Here is a 25967-nt window from a genome sequence, read left to right on the forward strand (position 1 = left end):
CTATTATTACAGACGTATACATTACACACATCCCGTATACATTACACACACCCCGTATACATTACACATACTACTATTATTAGACGTATACATTACACACATCCCGTATACATTACACATACTACTATTATTACAGATGTATACATTACACATACTACTATTATTACAGATGTATACATTACACACATCCCGTATACATTACACATACTACTATTATTACAGATGTATACATTACACACATCCCGTATACATTACCCATACTACTATTATTACAGACGTATACATTATACACATCCCGTATACATTACAATCACCCCGTATACATTACCCATACTACTATTATTACAGACGTATACATTACACACACCCCATATACATTACACACATCCCATATACATTACACATACTACTATTATTACAGATGTATACATTACACACATCCCATATACATTACACATACTACTATTATTACAGACGTATACATTACACACACCCCATATACATTACACACATCCCATATACATTACACATACTACTATTATTACAGACGTATACATTACACACATCCCGTATACATTACACACATCCCGTATACATTACACACATCCCGTATACATTACACATACTACTATTATTACAGACGTATACATTACACACATCCCATATACATTACACATACTACTATTATTACAGACGTATACATTACACACATCCCATATACATTACACATACTACTATTATTACAGATGTATACATTATACACATCCCATATACATTACACATATCCCGTATACATTACACACATCCCGTATACATTAAATGTATCCCGTATACTTTACAATCACCCTGTATACAGTACACATACTACTATTATTAGACGTATACATTACACATATCCCGTATACATTACACACATCCCGTATACATTAAATGTATCCCGTATACTTTACAATCACCCTGTATACAGTACACATACTACTATTATTAGACGTATACATTACACATATCCCGTATACATTACACACATCCCGTATACATTACACATATCCCGTATACATTACACACACCCCGTATACATTACACATATCCCGTATACATTACACACATCCCGTATACATTACACACACCCCGTATACATTACACATATCCCGTATACATTACACATCCCGTATACATTACACACACCCCGTATACATTACACACATTACACACAACCCATATACATTACACACATCCCGTATACATTACACACATCCCGTATACATTATACATATCACGTATACATTATACACATCCCATATACATTACACACATCCCATATACATTACACACATCCAGTATACATTATACATATCACGTATGCATTACACACATCCCGTATACATTACACACACCCCGTATACATTACACACACCCCGTATACATTACACACACCCCGTATACATTACACATATCCCGTATACATTACACATATCCCGTATACATTACACACACCCCGTATACATTACACATATCCCGTATACATTACACACACCCCGTATACATTACACACATCCCGTATACATTACACACATCCCGTATACATTACACACATCCCGTATACATTACACACATCCCGTATACATTACACACATCCCATATACATTACACACATCCCATATACATTACACACATCCCGTATACATTACACACATCCCGTATACATTACACACACCCAGTATACATTATACATATCACGTATACATTACACACATCCCATATACATTACACACATCCCGTATACATTACACACATCCCGTATACATTACACACACCCAGTATACATTATACATACTACTATTATTACAGACGTATACATTACACACATCACGTATACATTACACAACCCCCGTATACATTACAATCATCCCGTATACATTACCCATACTACTATTATTACAGACGTATACATTATACACATCCCGTATACATTACACATACTACTATTATTACAGACGTATACATTATACACATCCCGTATACATTACACATACTATTATTGCAGACATATACATTACACATATCCCGTATACATTACACACACCCCGTATACATTACACATATCCCGTATACATTACACACACCCCATATACATTACACACATCCCGTATATATTACACCCCCCGTATACATTACAATCACCCCGTATACATTACACATACTACTATTATTACAGACGTATACATTACACACATCCCGTATACATTAAACATACTACTATTATTACAGACGTATACATTACACACATCCCGTATACATTACACACATCCCGTATACATTACACATACTACTATTATTACAGATGTATACATTACTCACATCCCGTATACATTACACATACTATTATTACACATATCCCGTATACATTACACACACCCGTATACATTACACATATCCAGTATAAATTAAATGTATCCCGTATACATTACACATACTACTATTACAGACGTACACATTACACACATCCCGTATACTTTACACATACTACTATTATAATTACAGACGTATACATTACACATACTATTATTACAGACCTATACATTACATATACTACTATTACAGACGTATACATTACACACATCCCGTATACATTACACATACTACTATTACAGACGTATACATTACACATACTATTATTACAGACATATACATTACACACATCCCGTATACATTACACATACTACTATTATAATTACAGACGTATACACTACACATACTATTATTATAATTACAGACGTATACATTACACATACTACTATTATAATTACAGACGTATACATTACACATACTATTATTACAGACATATACATTACACACATCCCGTATACATTACACATACTGCTATTATAATTACAGACGTATACATTACACATACTACTATTATTATAATTACAGACGTATACATTATACATACTATTATAATTACAGACGTATACATTATACATACTACTATTATAATTACAGACGTACACCTCGGTCAATTCCTTTCACAACAATTGCTGGGTCCTGGGGAAGGCGACAGGCGGCCTCCTCTTCAAAGAAACGATCAAGGTCATCCAGGGCCACATTCAGAGTCTCCTGTGGGGGAAATGATCTTGTGAGAGAGAGAAAAAATGGGGGGGGGGGGAATAGAGGCAGTGTGAGAGAGAGAGAGAGAAAATGGGGGGGAATAGAGGCAGTGTGATAGAGAGAGAAAATGGGGGGCAAATAGAGGCAGTGTAATAGAGAGAAAATGGGGGAAATAGAGGCAGTGTGAGAGAGAGAAAATGGGGGGGAAATAGAGGCAGTGTGAAAGAGAGAGAGAAAATGGGGGGGGGAATAGAGGCAGTGTGATAGAGAGAGAGAGAAAATGGGGGGGAATAGAGGCAGTGTGATAGAGAGAGAGAAAATGGGGGGGGAAATAGAGGCAGTGTGAAAGAGAGAGAGAGAAAATGGGGGGGGAATAGAGGCAGTGTGATAGAGAGAGAGGGAAAATGGGGAGAATAGAGGCAGTGTGATAGAGAGAGAGAAAATGGGGGGGAATAGAGGCAGTGTGATAGAGAGAGAGAGAAAATGGGGGGGGAATAGAGGCAGTGTGATAGAGAGAGAGAGAAAAAATGGGAGGGAATAGAGGCAGTGTGATAGAGAGAGAGAGAGAGAGAAAATGGGGGGGAATAGAGGCAGTGTGATAGAGAGAGAAAATGGGGGGGAAATATAGAGGCAGTGTGAAAGAGAGAGAGAGAAAATGGGGGGGGAATAGAGGCAGTGTGATACAGAGAGAGAAAATTGGGGGGAATAAAGGCAGTGTTATAGAGAGAGAAAATGGGGGGAAATAGAGGCAGTGTGATACAGAGAGAGAAAATTGGGGGGAATAGAGGCAGTGTGATAGAGAGAGAGAGAGAAAGTGTGTGGGGGGGATAGAAGCAGTGTGATAGAGAGAAAGGGTTTTGGGAGCTGAAATGAGGGGTTTGGGGAGATTCCTCTGTGTAATTATTATATAGAATGATTGTATAATGTATGATGATTGTATAATGTATATGATTATATAATGTATATAATGATTGTATAATTATGTGATTATATAATGATTGTATAATGTATATGGTTATTATATAATGTACAGTATATAATTGTATAATGTATGTTAAGATTGTATAATATACAGTATGATTGTATAATGTAATGATTGTATAATGTATGATGATTGTATAATGTACAGTATATGATTGTATAATGTATGTTAAGATTGTATAATATACAGTATGATTGTATAATGTAATGATTGTATAATGTATGATGATTGTATAATGTATGCAATGATTGTACAATATATGATTATTGTATAATGTATGATGATTGCATAATGTATGTAATGATTGTATAATGTACAGTATATGATTGTATAATCTATGTTAAGATTGTATAATATACAGTATATGATTGTATAATGTAATGATTGTATAATGTATGTAATGATTGTATAATGTATTTATAATGTATGATGATTGTATAATGTATGTAATGATTGTATAATGTACAGTATATGATTGTATAATGTATGATGATTGTATAACGTATGTAATGATTGTATAATATACAGTATATGATTGTATAATGTATGATGATTGTATAATGTATTTATAATGTATGATGATTGTATAATGTATGATTATTGTATAATGTATGATGATTGTATAATGTATGATGATTGTATAATGTATGTAATGATTGTACAATGTACAGTATATGATTGTATAATGTATGATGATTGTATAATGTATGATGATTGTATAATGTATGTAATGATTGTACAATATATGATTATTGTATAATGTATGATGATTGCATAATGTATGTAATGATTGTATAATGTACAGTATATGATTGTATAATGTATGATGATTGTATAATGTATGTAATGATTGTATAATATACAGTATATGATTGTATAATGTATGATTGTATAATGTATGTAATGATTGTATAATGTATATAATGATTGTATAATGTATGTAATGATTGTACAATATGATTATTGTATAATGTATGATGATTGTATAATGTATGTAATGATTGTATAATGTATGTTATGATTGTATAATATACAGTATATGATTGTATAATGTAATGATTGTATAATGAATGATTGTATAATGTATGATGATTGTATAATGTATGTAATGATTGTATAATGTACAGGATATGATTGTATAATGTATGTAATAATTGTATAATGTATGATGATTGTATAATGTATGTAATAATTGTATAATGTATGATGATTGTATAATGTATGATGATTGTATAATGTATGTAATGATTGTATAATGTACAGTATATGAATGTATAATGTATGGAATGATTGTATAATGTACAGTATATGATTGTATAATGTATGTAATGATTGTATAATGTATATAATGATATAATGTACAGTATATAATGATTGTTGTGTAAATCCTATGACAGAATGAGAATAATAATATAACCCAGCATAAGGCTCGTCCTGCCATTTGCAGGGATATATCCTGGATGTCTTATTGAGGACTATTATATATCACAGGGCTCCGGGTTCTCATACTGCGTCATCATTCCCGGGTACATTACATAGAGACGTCTGAGCTTCACATAAAGGACAAGATGGAGAAAATCTATCATCACAAGCCAAGAACAAGATGGGAGTTTACTGTGTCTATAATCTGCCTGGCAGTGTTACACAGTGCCCCTCACCCCTCATATACAGAATAATCCCGTCCTGGCAGTGTTACACAGTGCCCCTCACCCCTCATATACAGAATAATCCCGTCCTGGCAGTGTTACACAGTGCCCCTCACCCCTCACATACACAATAATCCTGTCCTGGCAGTGTTACACAGTGCCCCTCACCCCTCATATACAGAATAATCCCGTCCTGGCAGAGATACACAGTGCCCCTCACCCCTCATATACAGAATAATCCCGTCCTGGCAGTGTTACACAGTGCCCCTCTCCCCTCACATACACAATAATCCCGTCCTGGCAGTGTTACACAGTGCCCCTCTCCCCTCACATACACAATAATCCCATCCTGGCAGTGTTACACAGTGCCCCTCACCCCTCACATACACAATAATCCCATCCTGGCAGTGTTACACAGTGCCCCTCACATACACAATAATCCTGTCCTGGCAGTGTTACACAGTGACCCTCACATACACAATAATCCCGTCCTGGCAGTGTTATACAGTGCCCCTCACCCCTCACATACACAATGATCCCATCTTGGCTGTGTTACACAGTGCCCCTCTCCCCTCACATACACAATAATCCCGTCCTGGCAGTGTTACACAGTGCCCCTCACCCCTCACATACACAATAATCCCATCCTGGCAGTGTAACACAGTGCCCCTCACTCCTCACATACACAATAATCCCGTCCTGGCCATGTTACACAGTGCCCCTCACATACACAATAATCCCGTCCTGGCAGTGTTACACAGTGCCCCACACCCCTCACATACACAATAATCCTGTCCTGGCAGTGTTACACAGTGCCCCTCACATTCACAATAATCCCGTCCTGGCAGTGTTACACAGTGCCCCTCACATACACAATAATCCCGTCCTGGCAGTGTTACACAGTGCCCCTCACCCCTCACATACACAATAATCCCGTCCTGGCCATGTTACACTGTGCCCCTCACCCCTCACATACACAATAATCCCGTCCTGGCAGTGTTACACAGTGCCCCTCACATACACAATAATCCCGTCCTGGAAGTGTTACACAGTGCCCCTCACCCCTCACATACACAATGATCACGTCCTGGCAGTGTTACACAGTGCCCCTCACCCCTCACATACAGAATAATCCTGTCCTGGCAGTGTTACACAGTGCCCCTCACCCCTCACATACACAATAATCCTGTCCTGGCAGTGTTACACAGTGCCCCTCACATACAGAATAATCCCGTCATGGCAGTGTTACACAGTGCCCCTCACCCCTCACATACAGAAAAATCCCGTCATGGCAGTGTTACACAGTGCCCCTCACTCCTCACATACACAATAATCCCGTCCTGGCCATGTTACACAGTGCCCCTCACCCCTCACATACACAATAATCCCGTCCTGGCAGTGTTACACAGTGCCCCACACCCCTCACATACACAATAATCCTGTCCTGGCAGTGTTACACAGTGCCCCTCACATTCACAATAATCCCGTCCTGGCAGTGTTACACAGTGCCCCTCACATACACAATAATCCCGTCCTGGCAGTGTTACACAGTGCCCCTCACATACACAATAATCCCGTCCTGGCAGTGTTACACAGTGCCCCTCACCCCTCACATACATAATAATCCCGTCCTGGCAGTGTTACACAGTGCCCCACACCCCTCACATACACAATAATCCTGTCCTGGCAGTGTTACACAGTGCCCCTCACATTCACAATAATCCCGTCCTGGCAGTGTTACACAGTGCCCCTCACATACACAATAATCCCGTCCTGGCAGTGTTACACAGTGCCCCTCACCCCTCACATACATAATAATCCCGTCCTGGCAGTGTTACACAGTGCCCCTCACATACACAATAATCCCGTCCTGGCAGTGTTACACAGTGCCCATCACCCCTCATATACACAATAATCCCATCGTGGCAGTGTTACACAGTGCCCCTCACCCCTCACATACAGAATAATCCCGTCCTGGCAGTGTTACACAGTGCCACTCACCCCTCACATACAGCATAATCCCATCCTGGCAGTGTTACACAGTGCCCCTCACATACGCAATAATCCCTGATTATCTCAGGGAGATGACCCTGTATGACTGGCCTCTGTGGGCATTAGAGCAATGCCATGGGGCAGTACAATGTACAATATCAGGGGGATGACCCTGTATGACTGGCCTCTGTGGGCATTAGAGCAACGCCATGGGGCAGTACAATGTATTATATTAGGGAGAGGACCCTGTATGACTGGACTCTGTGGGCATTAGAGCATCGCCATGGGGGCAGTACAATGTATTATCTCAGGGAGATGACCCTGTATGACTGGCCTTTGTGGGTATTAGAGCATCACCATGGGGGCAGTACAATGTATTATCTCAGGGAGACGACCCTGTATGACTGGCCTCTGTGGGCATTAGAGCATCACCATGGGGGCAGTACAACGTATTATATCAGGGAGATGACCCTGTATGACTGGCCTCTGTGGGCATTAGGGCATCACCATGGGGGCAGTACAACATATTATATCAGGGAGATGACCCTGTATGACTGGCCTCTGTGGGCATTAGGGCATCACCATGGGGGCAGTACAATGTATTATATCAGGGAGATGACCCTGTATGACTGGCCTCTGTGGGTATTAGAGCATCACCATGGGGGCAGTATAATGTATTATATTAGGGAGATGACCCTGTATGACTGGCCTCTGTGGGCATTAGGGCATCACCATGGGGGCAGTACAACGTATTATATCAGGGAGATGACCCTGTATGACTGGCCTCTGTGGGCATTAGAGCATCACCATGGGGCAGTACAACGTATTATATCAGGGAGATGACCCTGTATGACTGGCCTCTGTGGGCATTAGAGCATCACCATGGGGCAGTACAACGTATTATATCAGGGAGATGACCCTGTATGACTGGCCTCTGTGGGCATTAGAGCATCACCATGGGGGCAGTATAATGTATTATATCAGGGAGATGACCCTGTATGACTGGCCTCTGTGGGCATTAGGGCATCACCATGGGGGCAGTACAATGTATTATGGGCCTGATTCAGACCCACTCGCGAGCGGCTGTCCGCTCGCAAGTGGGTCGATGTTATGCACTGAGCATGCGCACGACGGAGGGAGCTCCGTCGTGCGCATGTGCCAGACGCGACGAGCGAAGGAAAGTCCTTCGCTCGTTGTGTCCAATCAAAGGGGGCGTGCTGTCAATGTTGATTGACAGCACGCCCCCTTTGGTGGGCGTGCCGGAGGCGTGCCTCCCTGACGGGGGCGTTCCCACGGGAACGCCTCCCGTCAGAAGCCGGCCCACTGACATCACTAGTGATGTCAGTGGGAGTGATTTTGGCTCTGATAGAGCCAAAATCACTCCGGAGCTTGCGGTTGAAAACCTCAACCGAAGGCTCCGGCTCGCAAATTCGATGGTCGCGATGGTCTCGACCATCGCGACCATCACAATGCACGCTCGTATAGCCTGTGGGTGGTGACCCACAGCTATACGAGCGTCCAGGAGGACGCTCCATGAAAATGGAGCCCGGCCCTCATTCAGAGCGTGCGGCTCTGAATGAGGGCCTATATCAGGGAGATGACCCTGTATGACTGGCCTCTGTGGGCATTAGAGCATCACCATGGGGGCAGTACAATGTATTATCTCAGGGAGATGACCCTGTATGACTGGCCTCTGTGGGCATTAGAGCATCACCATGGGGCAGTACAATGTATTATATCAGGGAGATGACCCTGTATGACTGGCCTCTGTGGGGATTAGAGCATCGCCATGGGGGCAGTACAATGTATTATATCAGGGAGATGACCTTGTATGACTGGCCTCTGTGGGCATTAGAGCATCACCATGGGGCAGTACAATGTATTATCTCAGGGAGATGACCCTGTATGACTGGCCTCTGTGGGCATTAGAGCATCACCATGGGGGCAGTACAATATCAGGGAGATGACCCTGTATGACTGGCCTCTGTGGGCATTAGAGCATCGCCATGGGGCAGTACAATGTATTATATCAGGGAGATGACCCAGTATGACTGGCCTCTGTGGGCATTAGGGCATCACCATGGGGGCAGTACAATGTATTATATCAGGGAGATGACCCTGTATGACTGGCCTCTGTGGGCATTAGGGCATCGCCATGGGGGCAGTACAGCACTGAATTATTTTTACACGACACACACCATGTTAGTACTTGTGCAGAATAGCGTGTGGGCGATATTAGATATCTGTTGTGGAACCCCAGCAGAACAATGAGGGGATAGAATTTGCAGGTACCCCCAAAAATAGACGTGGGGGGAGGGTTTGACTGATTTGGCGAATGCAGGGAGTGATGGATGGGTGTATATTGGTCTCTGTATGGAATGTTCTGTATTGCGCTGTAGAATGGAGCCGGTAAGACCCGTGCACGCAGTTACAGAATGAACAATGAGTGGCAGGGAGAGCGGTGGTGACCTGTCTCTTCTCTTCCAGAGAGTTCTTCACTTTTTCTGCAACATCTTGAAGAATTTTCAGGAGCCGTCTCTGTGTGAGGAATTGCTGGTTGAGCGCTCTCCCCGCGCAGTACTGGAGGGCGGCCAGTAATCGCTGATATAAGCTTCTGTAATGAGATTCAGTCGCCGCGTCCGTCAGCAGCCTAAAGGGAAGCAGAGATCATGTTCCTCTCACTAAAGGTTGTTTTCAGGCATTTTATATCCGTAATAATCGTCTGATCTTCTTACCTAACCCGCAGTGTAACCGGAGTGCCCAGACACTGCGCGGGTATCACTGGGGCCCCGAGTAGAGTGGGGATCGGGCCCGGGTACCCGCTGCTTTATGTAACCAGAGTGCCCAGACTCTGCGCGGGTATCACTGGGGCCCCCGAGTACTGTAGGGATGGGGCCCGGGTACCCGCTGCTTTATGTAACCGGAGTGCCCACATTCTGCGCGGGAATCACTGGGGCCCCCGAGTACTGTAGGGATGGGGCCCGGGTACCTGCTGCTTTATGTAACCGGAGTGCCCAGACTCAGCGCGGGTATCACTGGGGCCCCCGAGTACTGTAGGGATGGGGCCCGGGTACCCGCTGCTTTATGTAACCAGAGTACCCAGACTCTGCGCGGGTATCACTGGGGCCCAGAGTACTGTAGGGATGGGGCCCGGGTACCTGCTGCTTTATGTAACCGGAGTACCCAGACTCTGCGCGGGAATCACTGGGGCCCCGAGCAGTGTAGGGATGGGGCCCGGGTACCCGCTGCTTTATGTAACCTGAGTGGCCAGACTCCACGCGGGTATCACTGGGGCCCGGGTACCTCCTGCTTTATGTAACCAGAGTGCCCAGACTCTGCGTGGGAATCACTGGGGCCCCGAGTACTGTAGGGATGGGGCCCGGGTACCCGCTGCTTTATGTCAGTTATTCTATCACCAAGTACAAAGCTTTATTTATAGCAATTGCCCATGGACACCAGCAGATATAACATCGTTTCTCCAGTAATTTCATTGTACAATAAATGGAGGAATCTCACCAGAAGAGTCTATGAGCCACCTGAAGACTCTGTATCGAGCGCTGGAGGAGGAGTCTCACCAGAGCGCTGTCCAGGTGCCAATCAAACTTTACTGCCTGGTGTAAAAAAAACAAAACAATATACTGTATATTATTATAAATCTGGATATAGAAAGAGACAACATCAGGCTAATTCCACTTTATAATAATATATGTTAGTAGCCCATGGGCATAACTACCATAGGTGTAAGGGGTGCAGCTGCTATAGGGCCCAGAGCTGAGGGACATCTTCCTTGTCACATGAGTGTAACTACCATAGGTGTAAGGGGAGTAACTGCTATTGGGCCCAGAGCTGAGGGGCCATCTTCCTTGTCACATGGGTGTAACTACCATAGGTGTAAGGGGTGCAGGTGCTATAGGGCCCAGAGCTGAGGGCCCATCTTCCTTGTCACATGAGTGTAACTACCATAGGTGTAAGGGGTGCAGGTGCTATAGGGCCCAGAGCTAAGGGGCCATCTTCCTTGTCACATGGGTGTAACTACCATAGGTGTAAGGGGTGCAGCTGTTATAGGGCCCAGAGCTGAGGGACATCTTCCTTGTCACATGGGTGTAACTACCATAGGTGTAAGGGGTGCAGCTGTTATAGGGCCCAGAGCTGAGGGACATCTTCCTTGTCACATGGGTGTAACTACCATAGGTGTAAGGGGAGCAGCTGCTATTGGGCCCAGAGCTGAGGGACATCTTCCTTGTCACATGGGTGTAACTACCTTAGGTGTAAGGGGTGCAGGTGCTATTGGGCCCAGAGCTGAGGGGCCATCTTCCTTGTCACATGGGTGTAACTACCATAGGTGTAAGGGGTGCAGCTGCTATAGGGCCCAGAGCTGAGGGCCCATCTTCCTTGTCACATGAGTGTAACTACCATAGGTGTAAGGGGTGCAGGTGCTATAGGGCCCAGAGCTGAGGGACATCTTCCTTGTCACATGGGTGTAACTACCTTAGGTGTAAGGGGTGCAGGTGCTATAGGGCCCAGAGCTGAGGGGCCCATCTTCCTTGTCACATGGGTGTAACTACCATAGGTGTAAGGGGTGCAGCTGCTATTGGGCCCAGAGCTGAGGGGGCCTATCTTCCTTGTCACATGAGTGTAACTACCATAGGTGTAAGGGGGGCAGCTGCTATAGGGCCCAGAGCTGAGGGGGCCATCTTCCTTGTCACATGGGTGTAACTACCATAGGTGTAAGTGGTGCAGCTGCTATAGGGCCCAGAGCTGAGGGGCCCATCTTCCTTGTCACATGGGTGTAACTACCACAGGTGTAAGTGGTGCAGCCGCTATAGGACCCAGAGCTGAGGGCCCGTCTTCCTTGTCACATGGGTGTAACTACCATAGGTGTAAGGGGTGCAGCTGCTATAGGGCCCAGAGCTGAGGGGCCATCTTCCTTGTCACATGTGTAACTACCATAGGTGTAAGGGGTGCAGCTGCTATAGGGCCCAGAGCTGAGGGGGCCCATCTTCCTTGTCACATGGGTGTAACTACCATAGGTGTAAGGGGTGCATCTGCTATAGGGCCCAGAGCTGAGGGGGCCATCTTCCTTGTCACATGGGTGTAACTACCATAGGTGTAAGGGGCACAACTGCTATAGGGCCCAGAGCTGAGGGGGCCATCTTCCATGTCACATGGGTGTAACTACCATAGGTGTAAGGGGGGCAGCTGCTATAGGGCCCAGAGCTGAGGGGGCCATCTTCCTTGTCACATGGGTGTAACTACCATAGGTGTAAGGGGTGCAGCTGCTATAGGGCCCAGAGCTGAGGGGGCCATCTTCCTTGTCACATGGGTGTACCTACCATAGGTGTAAGGGGTGCAGCTGCTATAGGGCCCAGAGCTGAGGGCCCCATCTTCCTTGTCACATGGGTGTAACTACCATAGGTGTAAGGGAAGCAGCTGCTATGGGGCCGAGTGCTAAGTGGACATCATTATCACTGCATGGTTTGTGCGGCCCCCTCCCAGCCCTCGCAGTGCATGTTCTGTGCGGCCCCCTCCCAGCCCTCGCTGCCAGTGCATGGTCTGTGCAGCCCCCTCCCAGCCCTCGCTATCAGTGCACGGTTTGTGCAGCCCCCTCCCAGCCCTCATTATCACTGCATGGTCTGTGCAGCCCCCTCCCAGCCCTCGCTATCAGTGCACGGTCTGTGCGGCCCCCTCCCAGCCCTCGCTGTCAGTGCACGGTCTGTGCGGCCCCCTCCCAGCCCTCGCTGCCAGTGCACGGTCTGTGCGGCCCCCTCCCAGCCCTCGCTGCCAGTGCACGGTCTGTGCGGCCCCCTCCCAGCCCTCGCTGCCAGTGCACGGTCTATGCGGCCCCCTCCCAGCCCTCGCTATCAGCGCACGGTCTGTGCAGACCCCTCCCAGCCCTCGCAGTGCATGTCTGTGCGGCCCCCTCCCAGCCCTCGCTATCAGTGCATGGTCTGTGCAGCCCCCTCCCAGCCCTCGCTATCAGTGCATGGTCTGTGCAGCCCCCTCCCAGCCCTCGCTGTCAGTGCATGGTCTGTGCAGCCCCCTCCCAGCCCTCGCTATCAGTGCACGGTCTGTGCAGCCCCCTCCCAGCCCTCGCTATCAGTGCACGGTCTGTGCAGCCCCCTCCCAGCCCTCGCTGTCAGTGCACGGTCTGTGCAGACCCCTCCCAGCCCTCGCTATCAGTGCACGGTCTGTGCAGCCCCCTCCCAGCCCTCGCTATCAGTGCTCGGTCTGTGCAGCCCCCTCCCAGCCCTCGCTGTCAGTGCACGGTCTGTGCAGACCCCTCCCAGCCCTCGCTATCAGTGCACGGTCTGTGCAGCCCCCTCCCAGCCCTCGCTATCAGTGCTCGGTCTGTGCAGCCCCCTCCCAGCCCTCGCTATCAGTGCACGGTCTGTACGGCCCCCTCCCAGCCCTCGCTATCAGTGCACGGTCTGTGCGGCCCCCTCCCAGCCCTCGCTATCAGTGCACGGTCTGTGCGGCCCCCTCCCAGCCCTCGCTGTCACTGCACGGTCTGTGCAGCTCCGCCTCCTGCATTCAGCTTGGCACTGGCTCAGATTGAGCTTTCATAGTTTGGTTGTGCACATGTGACATTACGCAGAGAAGAGGAGCCACTGCCCATCGAGACAGACAGGAGGCAGATGCCGTTGTCCGGGGGATCATCGAGCTGCCAGGCAGGAGGCAGCCACCATGAGGACACAACAGTCCAGTCACTCAGCCAGTCACCACTTGGACGCCGCAGTCCGGTCACTCAGCCAGTCACCACTTGGACGCCGCGGTCCTGTCACTCAGCCAGTCACCACTAGGATGCTGCGGTCCGGTCACTCAGCCAGTCACCACTAGGACGCCGTGGTCCAGTCACTCAGCCAGTCGCCACTTGGACGCTGCGGTTTGATCACTCAGCCAGTCACCACTAGGACGCCGCAGTCCGGTCACTCAGCCAGTCACCACTAGGACGCCGCAGTCCGGTCACTCAGCCAGTCACCACTAGGACGCCGCAGTCCGGTCACTCAGCCAGTCACCACTAGGACGTCGCGTTCCGAACACCTAGCAAGTCACCACTAGGATGCCGTGGTCCTGGCATGACGGGTGAGGTGGCATTCCTACTAGATTTATTTGTATATTAGATTTTATATGAAAAGTATAAGTTTCGTATTTGTCCAGATACATACATAAATGAATAGTATGTATGTATGTATGTATGTATACATACATATACACACATACATAGCAGTTTATTACATCTTAATGTGAATGACAATGCAACACTATCACTTTGCATCACTACACCAATATAGCTGTGTTAGTAAATATACTTTGCTCTGGTACCGGTTGGACATGTTGCTATACATTGCAAATTTGAGACCAAATACTTCTGCGAATGTTCGTGAGATAAGGATGCACAAACCCTACATCATGTTCTAAGTCTCCGGCAAAGGTCCCCTGTGGCTATCCCGGCAATGTGCGGGGTATCGGGCGGCACTTGTGCGGGGTATCGGGCGGCACTTGTGCGGGGTATCGGGCGGCACTTGTGCGGGGTATCGGGCGGCACTTGTGCGGGGTATCGGGCGGCACTTGTGCGGGGTATCGGGCGGCACTTGTGCGGGGTATCGGGCGGCACTTGTGCGGGGTATCGGGCGGCACTTGTGCGGGGTATCTGGGGAATCTACGGATAATTCCAGGGTGAGTCAGAGAATAAAACAGACACAATCCCCGGTCTCCAGTTTAGTTCTTTAATGTGACAGACAGAGACAACGAGATACTGTATCCGATGAAACAGACGGAGTCACTGTAATAATGTTGCCCAGGAAAGTATCGCAGTAATTGGCGCATTATGGGGACAGCAGCCACACCCTGCGCACAAAGCCGGGGATTAATGCGGTCCAGAGACTGATTCTGCCGCCCCCTAACATCTCTCCTGTGACTGACGCACGGACTGCGAGACGTCTCACTTACCTGGACGAGCTGAGGGAGGAATCCCAGCAATTCATCACATGACAGCTGCTCCAGCTGGCGGCACGCGGACGACCGGATGTTTCCATCTGCAAAGCTGGAGGGAAATTACACAATGTTACACAACATGCAATAAATCTGCAAGGAAGGTCATCACTCTGTCTGTTATAGTCCGGTATGTCATATCCGTAAGGCGAGAGGACAGCGCAGAGATACAGTCAGGACAGGGGGCTCATTACATTATACTCTGCACACAAAGCTGTGACGAAGAAAGAGGATTGGCTGTACGTTTACATGGAGACACCACCGTAATATACCCCCCCCCGACATAATATACCCCCCCGATATAATATACCCCCCAATATAATATACCCTAATATACCCTCGATATACTATACCCCCCCCCCGATATAATATACCCCCCGATATAATATACCCCTGATATAATATACCCCCCGATATAATATACCCCCCGATATAATATACCCCCCGATATAATATACCCCCCGATATAATATACCCCCCGATATAATATACCCCCCGATATAATATACCCCCCGATATAATAAACCCTAATATACCCCCGATATACTATACCCCCCGATATAATATACCCTAATATACCCCCGATATACTATACCCCCGATATAATATACCCCCAATATAATATACCCCCTACCAACCTACAGCCGCAGTGTCTCTCTCTATCCAGGAGTCTGCGCGCTGTCACTTCTCACTATGCTGCAAGTTATAGGCTCCTAGACTCCGATTTATAATGGGATCCTGCCATACTTACATACTCTCCTGGAACCTGCAGGTGGCTCCTGAAGAGTAAGCACTGCTCCCGCATCCCGCGCATTTCCTAGTGAAGTGGGAAGAATCTTCCATGAATCTGCGGCCTGGCAGGAGGAGGCGGGGCTTAATGACGCGATTATATAATTGAGTCATTTGGCTCCGCCACAATCTAATAGTCCCAAAATCTCTGCATTTTGTCGCCAGGAAACGGAGCCTAAGGATGCGATCGTCACATCACTGCCCACCTACATCTAGGGAAGGAGCCTTCTCCCGGAGAGCGCCATTCTAATGTCAGTAGGTACTGTATGCCCTATGCTGCCATGATGACCGGCCTATTTTTATGTGGAGGCCTGGAGCTGTAGCTCCATCTGGCCCTGTAGGTACCACAATACTTAATTGGTTCCCCTCACAAATGAGAAATCCGGCGAATCTCGCCAACGCTAAAGGTTACACCAATATGTCTGGTAAACGCTCCCTGGCAGTGCCATACATCACCGCCTAATCAGACTATACTGCTGCCTATATGCTGGGACATGTAGTTTCACAACAGCTGGAGAGCCACAGGTTGGCCAGGCCTGTACTAGATGGTAAGTGTGATGAACTAGATGGTAAGTGTGATGAACTAGATGGTAAGTGTGATGAACTAGATGGTAAGTGTGATGAACTAGATGGTAAGTGTGATGAACTAGATGGTAAGTGTGATGTACTAGATGGTAAGTGTGATGTACTAGATGGTAAGTGTGATGTAATAGATGGTAAGTGTGATGTGCTAGATGGTAAGTGTGATGTACTAGATTGTAAGTGTGATGTACTAGATGGTAAGTGTAATGTACTAGATGTGATGTACTAGATGGTAACTGTGATGTACTAGATGGTAAGTGTGATGTACTAGATGTGATGTACTAGATGGTAACTGTGATGTACTAGATGGTAAGTGTAATGTACTAGATGGTAAGTGTAATGTACTAGATGGTAAGTGTAATGTACTAGATGGTAAGTGTAATGTACTAGATGGTAAGTGTAATGTACTAGATGTGATGTACTAGATGGTAAGTGTAATGTACTAGATGGTAAGTGTGATGTGCTAGATGGTAAGTGTGATGTGCTAGATGGTAAGTGTAATGTACTAGATGGTAAGTGTAATGTACTAGATGGTAAGTGTAATGTACTAGATGGTAAGTGTAATGTACTAGATGGTAAGTGTAATGTACTAGATGTGATGTACTAGATGGTAAGTGTAATGTACTAGATGGTAAGTGTGATGTGCTAGATGGTAAGTGTGATGTGCTAGATGGTAAGTGTAATGTACTAGATGGTAAGTGTAATGTACTAGATGGTAAGTGTAATGTACTAGATGGTAAGTGTAATGTACTAGATGTGATGTACTAGATGGTAAGTGTAATGTGCTAGATGGTAAGTGTGATGTGCTAGATGGTAAGTGTGATGTGCTAGATGGTAAGTGTGATGTACTAGATGGTAAGTGTAATGTACTAGATGGTAAGTGTGATGTGCTAGATGGTAAGTGTGATGTGCTAGATGGTAAGTGTAATGTACTAGATGGTAAGTGTAATGTACTAGATGGTAAGTGTAATGTACTAGATGGTAAGTGTAATGTACTAGATGTGATGTACTAGATGGTAAGTGTAATGTGCTAGATGGTAAGTGTGATGTGCTAGATGGTAAGTGTGATGTGCTAGATGGTAAGTGTGATGTGCTAGATGGTAAGTGTGATGTGCTAGATGGTAAGTGTGATGTGCTAGATGGTAAGTGTGATGTGCTAGATGGTAAGTGTGATGTGCTAGATGGTAAGTGTGATGTGCTAGATGGTAAGGGTAATGTGCTAGATGGTAAGGGTAATGTGCTAGATGGTAAGGGTAATGTGCTAGATGGTAAGGGTAATGTACTAGATGGTAAGGGTAATGTACTAGATGGTAAGGGTAATGTACTAGATGGTAAGGGTAATGTACTAGATGGTAAGGGTAATGTACTAGATGGTAAGGGTAATGTACTAGATGGTAAGGGTAATGTACTAGATGGTAAGGGTAATGTACTAGATGGTAAGGGTAATGTACTAGATGGTAAGGGTAATGTACTAGATGGTAAGGGTAATGTACTAGATGGTAAGGGTAATGTACTAGATGGTAAGGGTAATGTACTAGATGTGATGTACTAGATGGTAAGTGTAATGTACTAGATGTGATGTACTAGATGGTAAGTGTAATGTACTAGATGGTAAGTGTGATGTACTAGATGGTAAGTGTAATGTACTAGATGGTAAGTGTAATGTACTAGATGGTAAGTGTAATGTACTAGATGGTAAGTGTGATGTACTAGATGGTAAGTGTAATGTACTAGATGGTAAGGGTAATGTACTAGATGGTAAGGGTAATGTACTAGATGGTAAGGGTAATGTACTAGATGGTAAGGGTAATGTACTAGATGGTAAGGGTAATGTACTAGATGGAAAGGGTAATGTACTAGATGTGATGTACTAGATGGTAAGTGTAATGTACTAGATGTGATGTACTAGATGGTAAGTGTAATGTACTAGATGGTAAGTGTGATGTACTAGATGGTAAGTGTAATGTACTAGATGGTAAGTGTAATGTACTAGATGGTAAGTGTAATGTACTAGATGGTAAGTGTGATGTACTAGATGGTAAGTGTAATGTACTAGATGGTAAGTGTAATGTACTAGATGGTAAGTGTAATGTACTAGATGGTAAGTGTGATGTACTAGATGGTAAGTGTGATGTACTAGATGGTAAGTGTAATGTACTAGATGGTAAGTGTAATGTACTAGATGGTAAGTGTGATGTACTAGATTGTAAGTGTGATGTACTAGATTGTAAGTGTGATGTACTAGATGGTAAGTGTGATGTACTAGATGGTAAGTGTGATGTACTAGATGGTAAGTGTAATGTACTAGATGGTAAGTGTAATGTACTAGATGGTAAGTGTGATGTACTAGATGGTAAGTGTAATGTACTAGATGGTAAGTGTGATGTACTAGATGGTAAGTGTGATGTACTAGATGTGATGTACTAGATGGTAAGTGTGATGTACTAGATGTGATGTACTAGATGGTAAGTGTGATGTACTAGATGGTAAGTGTGATGTACTAGATGGTAAGTGTGATGTACTAGATGTGATGTACTAGATGGTAAGTGAGATGTACTAGATGGTAAGTGTGATGTACTAGATGGTAAGTGTAATGTACTAGATGGTAAGTGTAATGTACTAGATGGTAAGTGTAATGTACTAGATGGTAAGTGTGATGTACTAGATGTGATGTACTAGATGGTAAGTGTGATGTACTAGATGGTAAGTGTGATGTACTAGATGGTAAGTGTGATGTACTAGATGGTAAGTGTGATGTACTAGATGGTAAGTGTGATGTACTAGATGGTAAGTGTGATGTACTAGATGGTAAGTGTGATGTACTAGATGGTAAGTGTGATGTACTAGATGTGATGTACTAGATGGTAAGTGTAATGTACTAGATGGTAAGTGTAATGTACTAGATGGTAAGTGTAATGTACTAGATGGTAAGTGTGATGTACTAGATGGTAAGTGTGATGTACTAGATGTGATGTACTAGATGGTAAGTGTAATGTACTAGATGGTAAGTGTGATGTACTAGATGGTAAGTGTAATGTACTAGATGGTAAGTGTGATGTACTAGATGGTAAGTGTGATGTACTAGATGTGATGTACTAGATGGTAAGTGTGATGTACTAGATGTGATGTACTAGATGGTAAGTGTGATGTACTAGATGGTAAGTGTGATGTACTAGATGGTAAGTGTGATGTACTAGATGTGATGTACTAGATGGTAAGTGAGATGTACTAGATGGTAAGTGTGATGTACTAGATGGTAAGTGTGATGTACTAGATGGTAAGTGTGATGTACTAGATGTGATGTACTAGATGGTAAGTGAGATGTACTAGATTGTAAGTGTAATGTACTAGATTGTAAGTGTAATATACTAGATGGTAAGTGTGATGTACTAGATGGGAAGTGTGATGTACTAGATGTAGGTGTAATGTACTAGATGGTAAGTGTGATGTACTAGATGGTAAGTGTAATGTACTAGATGGTAAGTGTGATGTACTAGATGTGATGTACTAGATGGTAAGTGTAATGTACTAGATGGTAAGTGTGATGTACTAGATGTGATGTGCTAGATGGTAAGTGTGATGTACTAGATGGTAAGTGTAATGTACTAGATGGTAAGTGTAATGTACTAGATGGTAAGTGTAATGTACTAGATGGTAAGTGTAATGTACTAGATGGTAAGTGTGATGTACTAGATGTGATGTACTAGATGGCAAGTGTGATGTACTAGATGGCAAGTGTGATGTACTAGATGGCAAGTGTGATGTACTAGATGGCAAGTGTGATGTACTAGATGGCAAGTGTGATGTACTAGATGGTAAGTGTAATGTACTAGATGGTAAGTGTGATGTACTAGATGGTAAGTGTAATGTACTAGATGGTAAGTGTAATGTACTAGATGGTAAGTGTGATGTACTAGATGGTAAGTGTGATGTACTAGATGTGATGTACTAGATGGTAAGTGTAATGTACTAGATGGTAAGTGTGATGTACTAGATGGTAAGTGTAATGTACTAGATGGTAAGTGTAATGTACTAGATGGTAAGTGTGATGTACTAGATGGTAAGTGTGATGTACTAGATGTGATGTACTAGATGGTAAGTGTGATGTACTAGATGGTAAGTGTGATGTACTAGATGGTAAGTGTGATGTACTAGATGGTAAGTGTGATGTACTAGATGTGATGTACTAGATGGTAAGTGAGATGTACTAGATGGAAAGTGTGATGTGCTAGCTGTGATGTACTAGATGGTAAGTGTAATGTACTAGATGGTAAGTGTGATGTACTAGATGGTAAGTGTGATGTACTAGATGTGATGTACTAGATGGTAAGTGTGATGTACTAGATGGTAAGTGTGATGTACTAGATGGTAAGTGTGATGTACTAGATGGTAAGTGTAATGTACTAGATGTGATGTACTAGATGGAAAGTGTGATGTACTAGATGGTAAGTGTGATGTGCTAGCTGTGATGTACTAGATGGTAAGTGCTATGTACTAGATGGTACGTGTAATGTGCTAGATGGAAAGTGTGATGTACTAGATGGTAAGTGTGATGTACTAGATGGTAAGTGAGATGTACTAGCTGTGATGTACTAGATGGTAAGTGTGATGTACTAGCTGTGATGTACTAGATGGTAAGTGTGATGTACTACATGGTAAATGTGATGTACTAGATGGAAAGTGTGATGTACTAGATGGTAAGTGTGATGTACTAGATGTGATGTACTAGATGGTAAGTGTAATGTACTAGATGGTAAGTGTAATGTACTAGATGGTAAGTGTAATGTACTAGATGGTAAGTGTGATGTACTAGATGGTAAGTGTGATGTACTAGATGGTAAGTGTGATGTACTAGATGTGATGTACTAGATGTGATGTACTAGATGGTAAGTGTGATGTACTAGATGGTAAGTGTGATGTACTAGATGGTAAGTGTGATGTACTAGATGGTAAGTGTGATGTACTAGATGGTAAGTGTGATGTACTAGATGTGATGTACTAGATGTGATGTACTAGATGGTAAGTGTGATGTACTAGATGGTAAGTGTGATGTACTAGATGGTAAGTGTGATGTACTAGATGGTAAGTGTGATGTACTAGATGGTAAGTGTGATGTACTAGATGGTAAGTGTGATGTACTAGATGTGATGTACTAGATGGTAAGTGTGATGTACTAGATGGAAAGTGTGATGTACTAGATGGTAAGTGTAATGTACTAGATGTGATGTACTAGATGGTAAGTGTGATGTACTAGATGTGATGTACTAGATGGAAAGTGTGATGTACTAGATGGTAAGTGTGATGTACTAGATGGTAAGTGTGATGTACTAGATGTGATGTACTAGATGGTAAGTGTGATGTACGAGATGGTAAGTGTGATGTACTAGACGGTAAGTGTAATGTACTAGATGTGATGTACGAGATGGTAAGTGTGATGTACTAGACGGTAAGTGTAATGTACTAGATGGTAAGTGTGATGTACTAGATGGTAAGTGTGATGTACTAGATGGTAGATGTGATGTACTAGATGGTAAGTGTGATGTACTAGATGGTAAGTGTGATGTACTAGATGGTAAGTGTGATGTACTAGATGGTAAGTGTAATGTACTAGATGGTAAGTGTGATGTACTAGATGGTAAGTGTGATGTACTAGATGGTAAGTGTGATGTACTAGATGGTAAGTGTGATGTACTAGATGGTAAGTGTGATGTACTAGATGGTAAGTGTAATGTACTAGATGTGATGTACTAGATGGTAAGTGTAATGTACTACATGGTAAGTGTGATGTACTAGATGTAAAGTGTAATGTACTAGATGTGATGTACTAGATGGTAAGTGTAATGTACTAGATGGCAAGTGTGATGTACTAGATGGTAAGTGTAATGTACTAGATGGTAAGTGTGATGTACTAGATGTGATGTACTAGATGGTAAGTGTGATGTACTAGATGGCAAGTGTGATGTACTAGATGGTAAGTGTGATGTACTAGATGTGATGTACTAGATGGTAAGTGTAATGTACTAGATGGTAAGTGTAATGTACTAGATGTGATGTACTAGATGGTAAGTGTAATGTACTAGATGGTAAGTGTAATGTACTAGATGGTAAGTGTAATGTACTAGATGTGATGTACTAGATGGTAAGTGAAATGTACTAGATGGTAAGTGTAATGTACTAGATGTGATGTACTAGATGGTAAGTGTGATGTAATAGATGTGATGTACTAGATGGTAAGTGTGATGTACTAGATGTGATGTACTAGATGGTAAGTGTGATGTACTAGATGTGATGTACTAGATGGTAAGTGTGATGTACTAGATGGTAAGTGTAATGTACTAGATGGTAAGTGTAATGTACTAGATGGTAAGTGTAATGTACTAGATGGTAAGTGTAATGTACTAGATGGTAAGTGTAATGTACTAGATGGTAAGTGTAATGTACTAGATGGTAAGTGTGATGTACTAGATGGTAAGTGTGATGTACTAGATGGTAAGTGTGATGAACTAGATGGTAAGTGTGATGAACTAGATGGTAAGTGTGATGAACTAGATGGTAAGTGTGATGAACTAGATGGTAAGTGTGATGAACTATGTGGTAAGTGTGATGTACTAGGTGGTAAGTGTGATGTACAAGATGGAAAGTGTGATGTACTAGATGGTAAGTGTGATATACTAGATGTGACGTACTAGATGGTAAGTGTAATGTGCTAGATGGTAAGTGTAATGTACTAGATGTGATGTACTAGATGGTAAGTGTGATGTACTCGATGGTAAGCGTGATGTACTAGATGGTAAGTGTGATGTACTAGATGGTGAGTGTGATGTACTAGATGGTGAGTGTGATGTACTAGATGGTAAGTGTGATGTACTAGATGGTACGTGTAATGTACTAGATGGTAAGTGTGATGTACTAGATGGTAAGTGTGATGTACTAGATGGTAAGTGTGATGTACTAGATGGTAAGTGTGATGTACTAGATGGTAAGTGTGATGAACTAGATGGTAAGTGTGATGAACTAGATGGTAAGTGTGATGTACTAGGTGGTAAGTGTGATGTACTAGATGGAAAGTGTGATGTACTAGATGGTAAGTGTGATATACTAGATGTGACGTACTAGATGGTAAGTGTAATGTGCTAGATGGTAAGTGTAATGTACTAGATGTGATGTACTAGATGGTAAGTGTGATGTACTCGATGGTAAGCGTGATGTACTAGATGGTAAGTGTGATGTACTAGATGGTGAGTGTGATGTACTAGATGGTGAGTGTGATGTACTAGATGGTGAGTGTGATGTACTAGATGGTGAGTGTGATGTACTAGATGGTGAGTGTGATGTACTAGATGGTGAGTGTGATGTGCTAGATGTGATGTACTAGATGGTAAGTGTGATGTACTAGATGTGATGTACTAGATGGTAAGTGTGATGTACTAGATGTGATGTACTAGATGGTTAAGTGTGATGTACTAGATGGTAAGTGTGATATACTAGATGGTAAGTGTGATGTACTAGATGTGATGTACTAGATGGTAAGTGAGATGTACTAGATGGTAAGTGTGATGTACTAGATGTGATGTACTAGATGGTAAGTGTAATGTGCTAGATGGTAAGTGTAATGTACTAGATGGTAAGTGTGATATACTAGATGGTAAGTGTGATGTACTAGATGGTAAGTGTGATGTACTAGATGTGATGTACTAGATGGTAAGTGTGATGTACTAGATGGTAAGTGTAATGTACTAGATGTGATGTACTAGATGGTAAGTGTGATGTACTAGATGGTAAGTGTGATGTACTAGATGGTAAGTGTGATGTACTAGATGTGATGTACTAGATGGTAAGTGTGATGTACTAGATGGTAAGTGTGATGTACTAGATGGTAAGTGTGATGTACTAGATGTGATGTATTAGATGGTAAGTGTGATGTACTAGATGGTAAGTATGATGTACTAGATGTGATGTACTAGATGGTAAGTGTGATGTACTAGATTGTAAGTGTAATGTACTAGATGGTAAGTGTGATATACAAGATGGTAAGTGTGATGTACTAGATGGGAAGTGTGATGTACTAGATGGGAAGTGTGATGTACTAGATGGGAAGTGTGATGTACTAGATGGTACGTGTAATGTGCTAGATGTGATGTACTAGATGTGATGTGCTAGATGGTAAGTGTGATGTACTAGATGGTAAGTGCGATGTACTAGATGGTAAGTGTGATGTACTAGATTGTAAGTGTGATGTACTAGATGGTAAGTGTGATGTACTAGAAGGTAAGTGTGATGTACTAGATGGTAAGTGTGATGTACTAGATGGTAGATGTGATGTACTAGATGGTAAGTGTGATGTACTAGATGGTAAGTGTGATGTACTAGATTGTAAGTGTGATGTACTAGATGGTAAGTGTGATGTACTAGATGGTAAGTGTGATGTACTAGATGTGGTGTACTAGATGGTAAGTGTGATGTACTAGATGGTAAGTGTGATGTACTAGATGGTAAGTGTGATGAACTAGATGGTAAGTGTGATGAACTAGATGGTAAGTGTGATGAACTAGATGGTAAGTGTGATGAACTAGATGGTAAGTGTGATGAACTATGTGGTAAGTGTGATGTACTAGGTGGTAAGTGTGATGTACAAGATGGAAAGTGTGATGTACTAGATGGTAAGTGTGATATACTAGATGTGACGTACTAGATGGTAAGTGTAATGTGCTAGATGGTAAGTGTAATGTACTAGATGTGATGTACTAGATGGTAAGTGTGATGTACTCGATGGTAAGCGTGATGTACTAGATGGTAAGTGTGATGTACTAGATGGTGAGTGTGATGTACTAGATGGTGAGTGTGATGTACTAGATGGTAAGTGTGATGTACTAGAT

General features: G+C 43.5%; 1 protein-coding gene across 1 annotated transcript in view; it reads right to left on the reverse strand.

The window, feature by feature from the left end:
- Positions 1–25967, reverse strand: part of LOC148451039 (phosphatidylinositol 3-kinase C2 domain-containing subunit gamma-like) — a gene marked incomplete at its 3' end in the record, with an annotated part of 402128 nt that overhangs the window by 189286 nt on the left and 186875 nt on the right. The window contains exons 17-20 of the mRNA XM_088462349.1: positions 15679–15772; positions 11245–11339; positions 10198–10378; positions 3010–3117 (exon numbers count right to left, since the gene is read on the reverse strand). Coding sequence (XP_088318475.1) covers positions 3010–3117; positions 10198–10378; positions 11245–11339; positions 15679–15772 — 478 coding nt within the window. The remainder of the gene's footprint in view (positions 1–3009; positions 3118–10197; positions 10379–11244; positions 11340–15678; positions 15773–25967) is intronic.

The sequence above is a fragment of the Taudactylus pleione genome, unplaced genomic scaffold, assembly GCF_031769625.1.
Source record: "Taudactylus pleione unplaced genomic scaffold, aTauple2 ptg001198l, whole genome shotgun sequence".
Taxonomy (NCBI): Eukaryota; Metazoa; Chordata; class Amphibia; order Anura; family Myobatrachidae; genus Taudactylus; species Taudactylus pleione.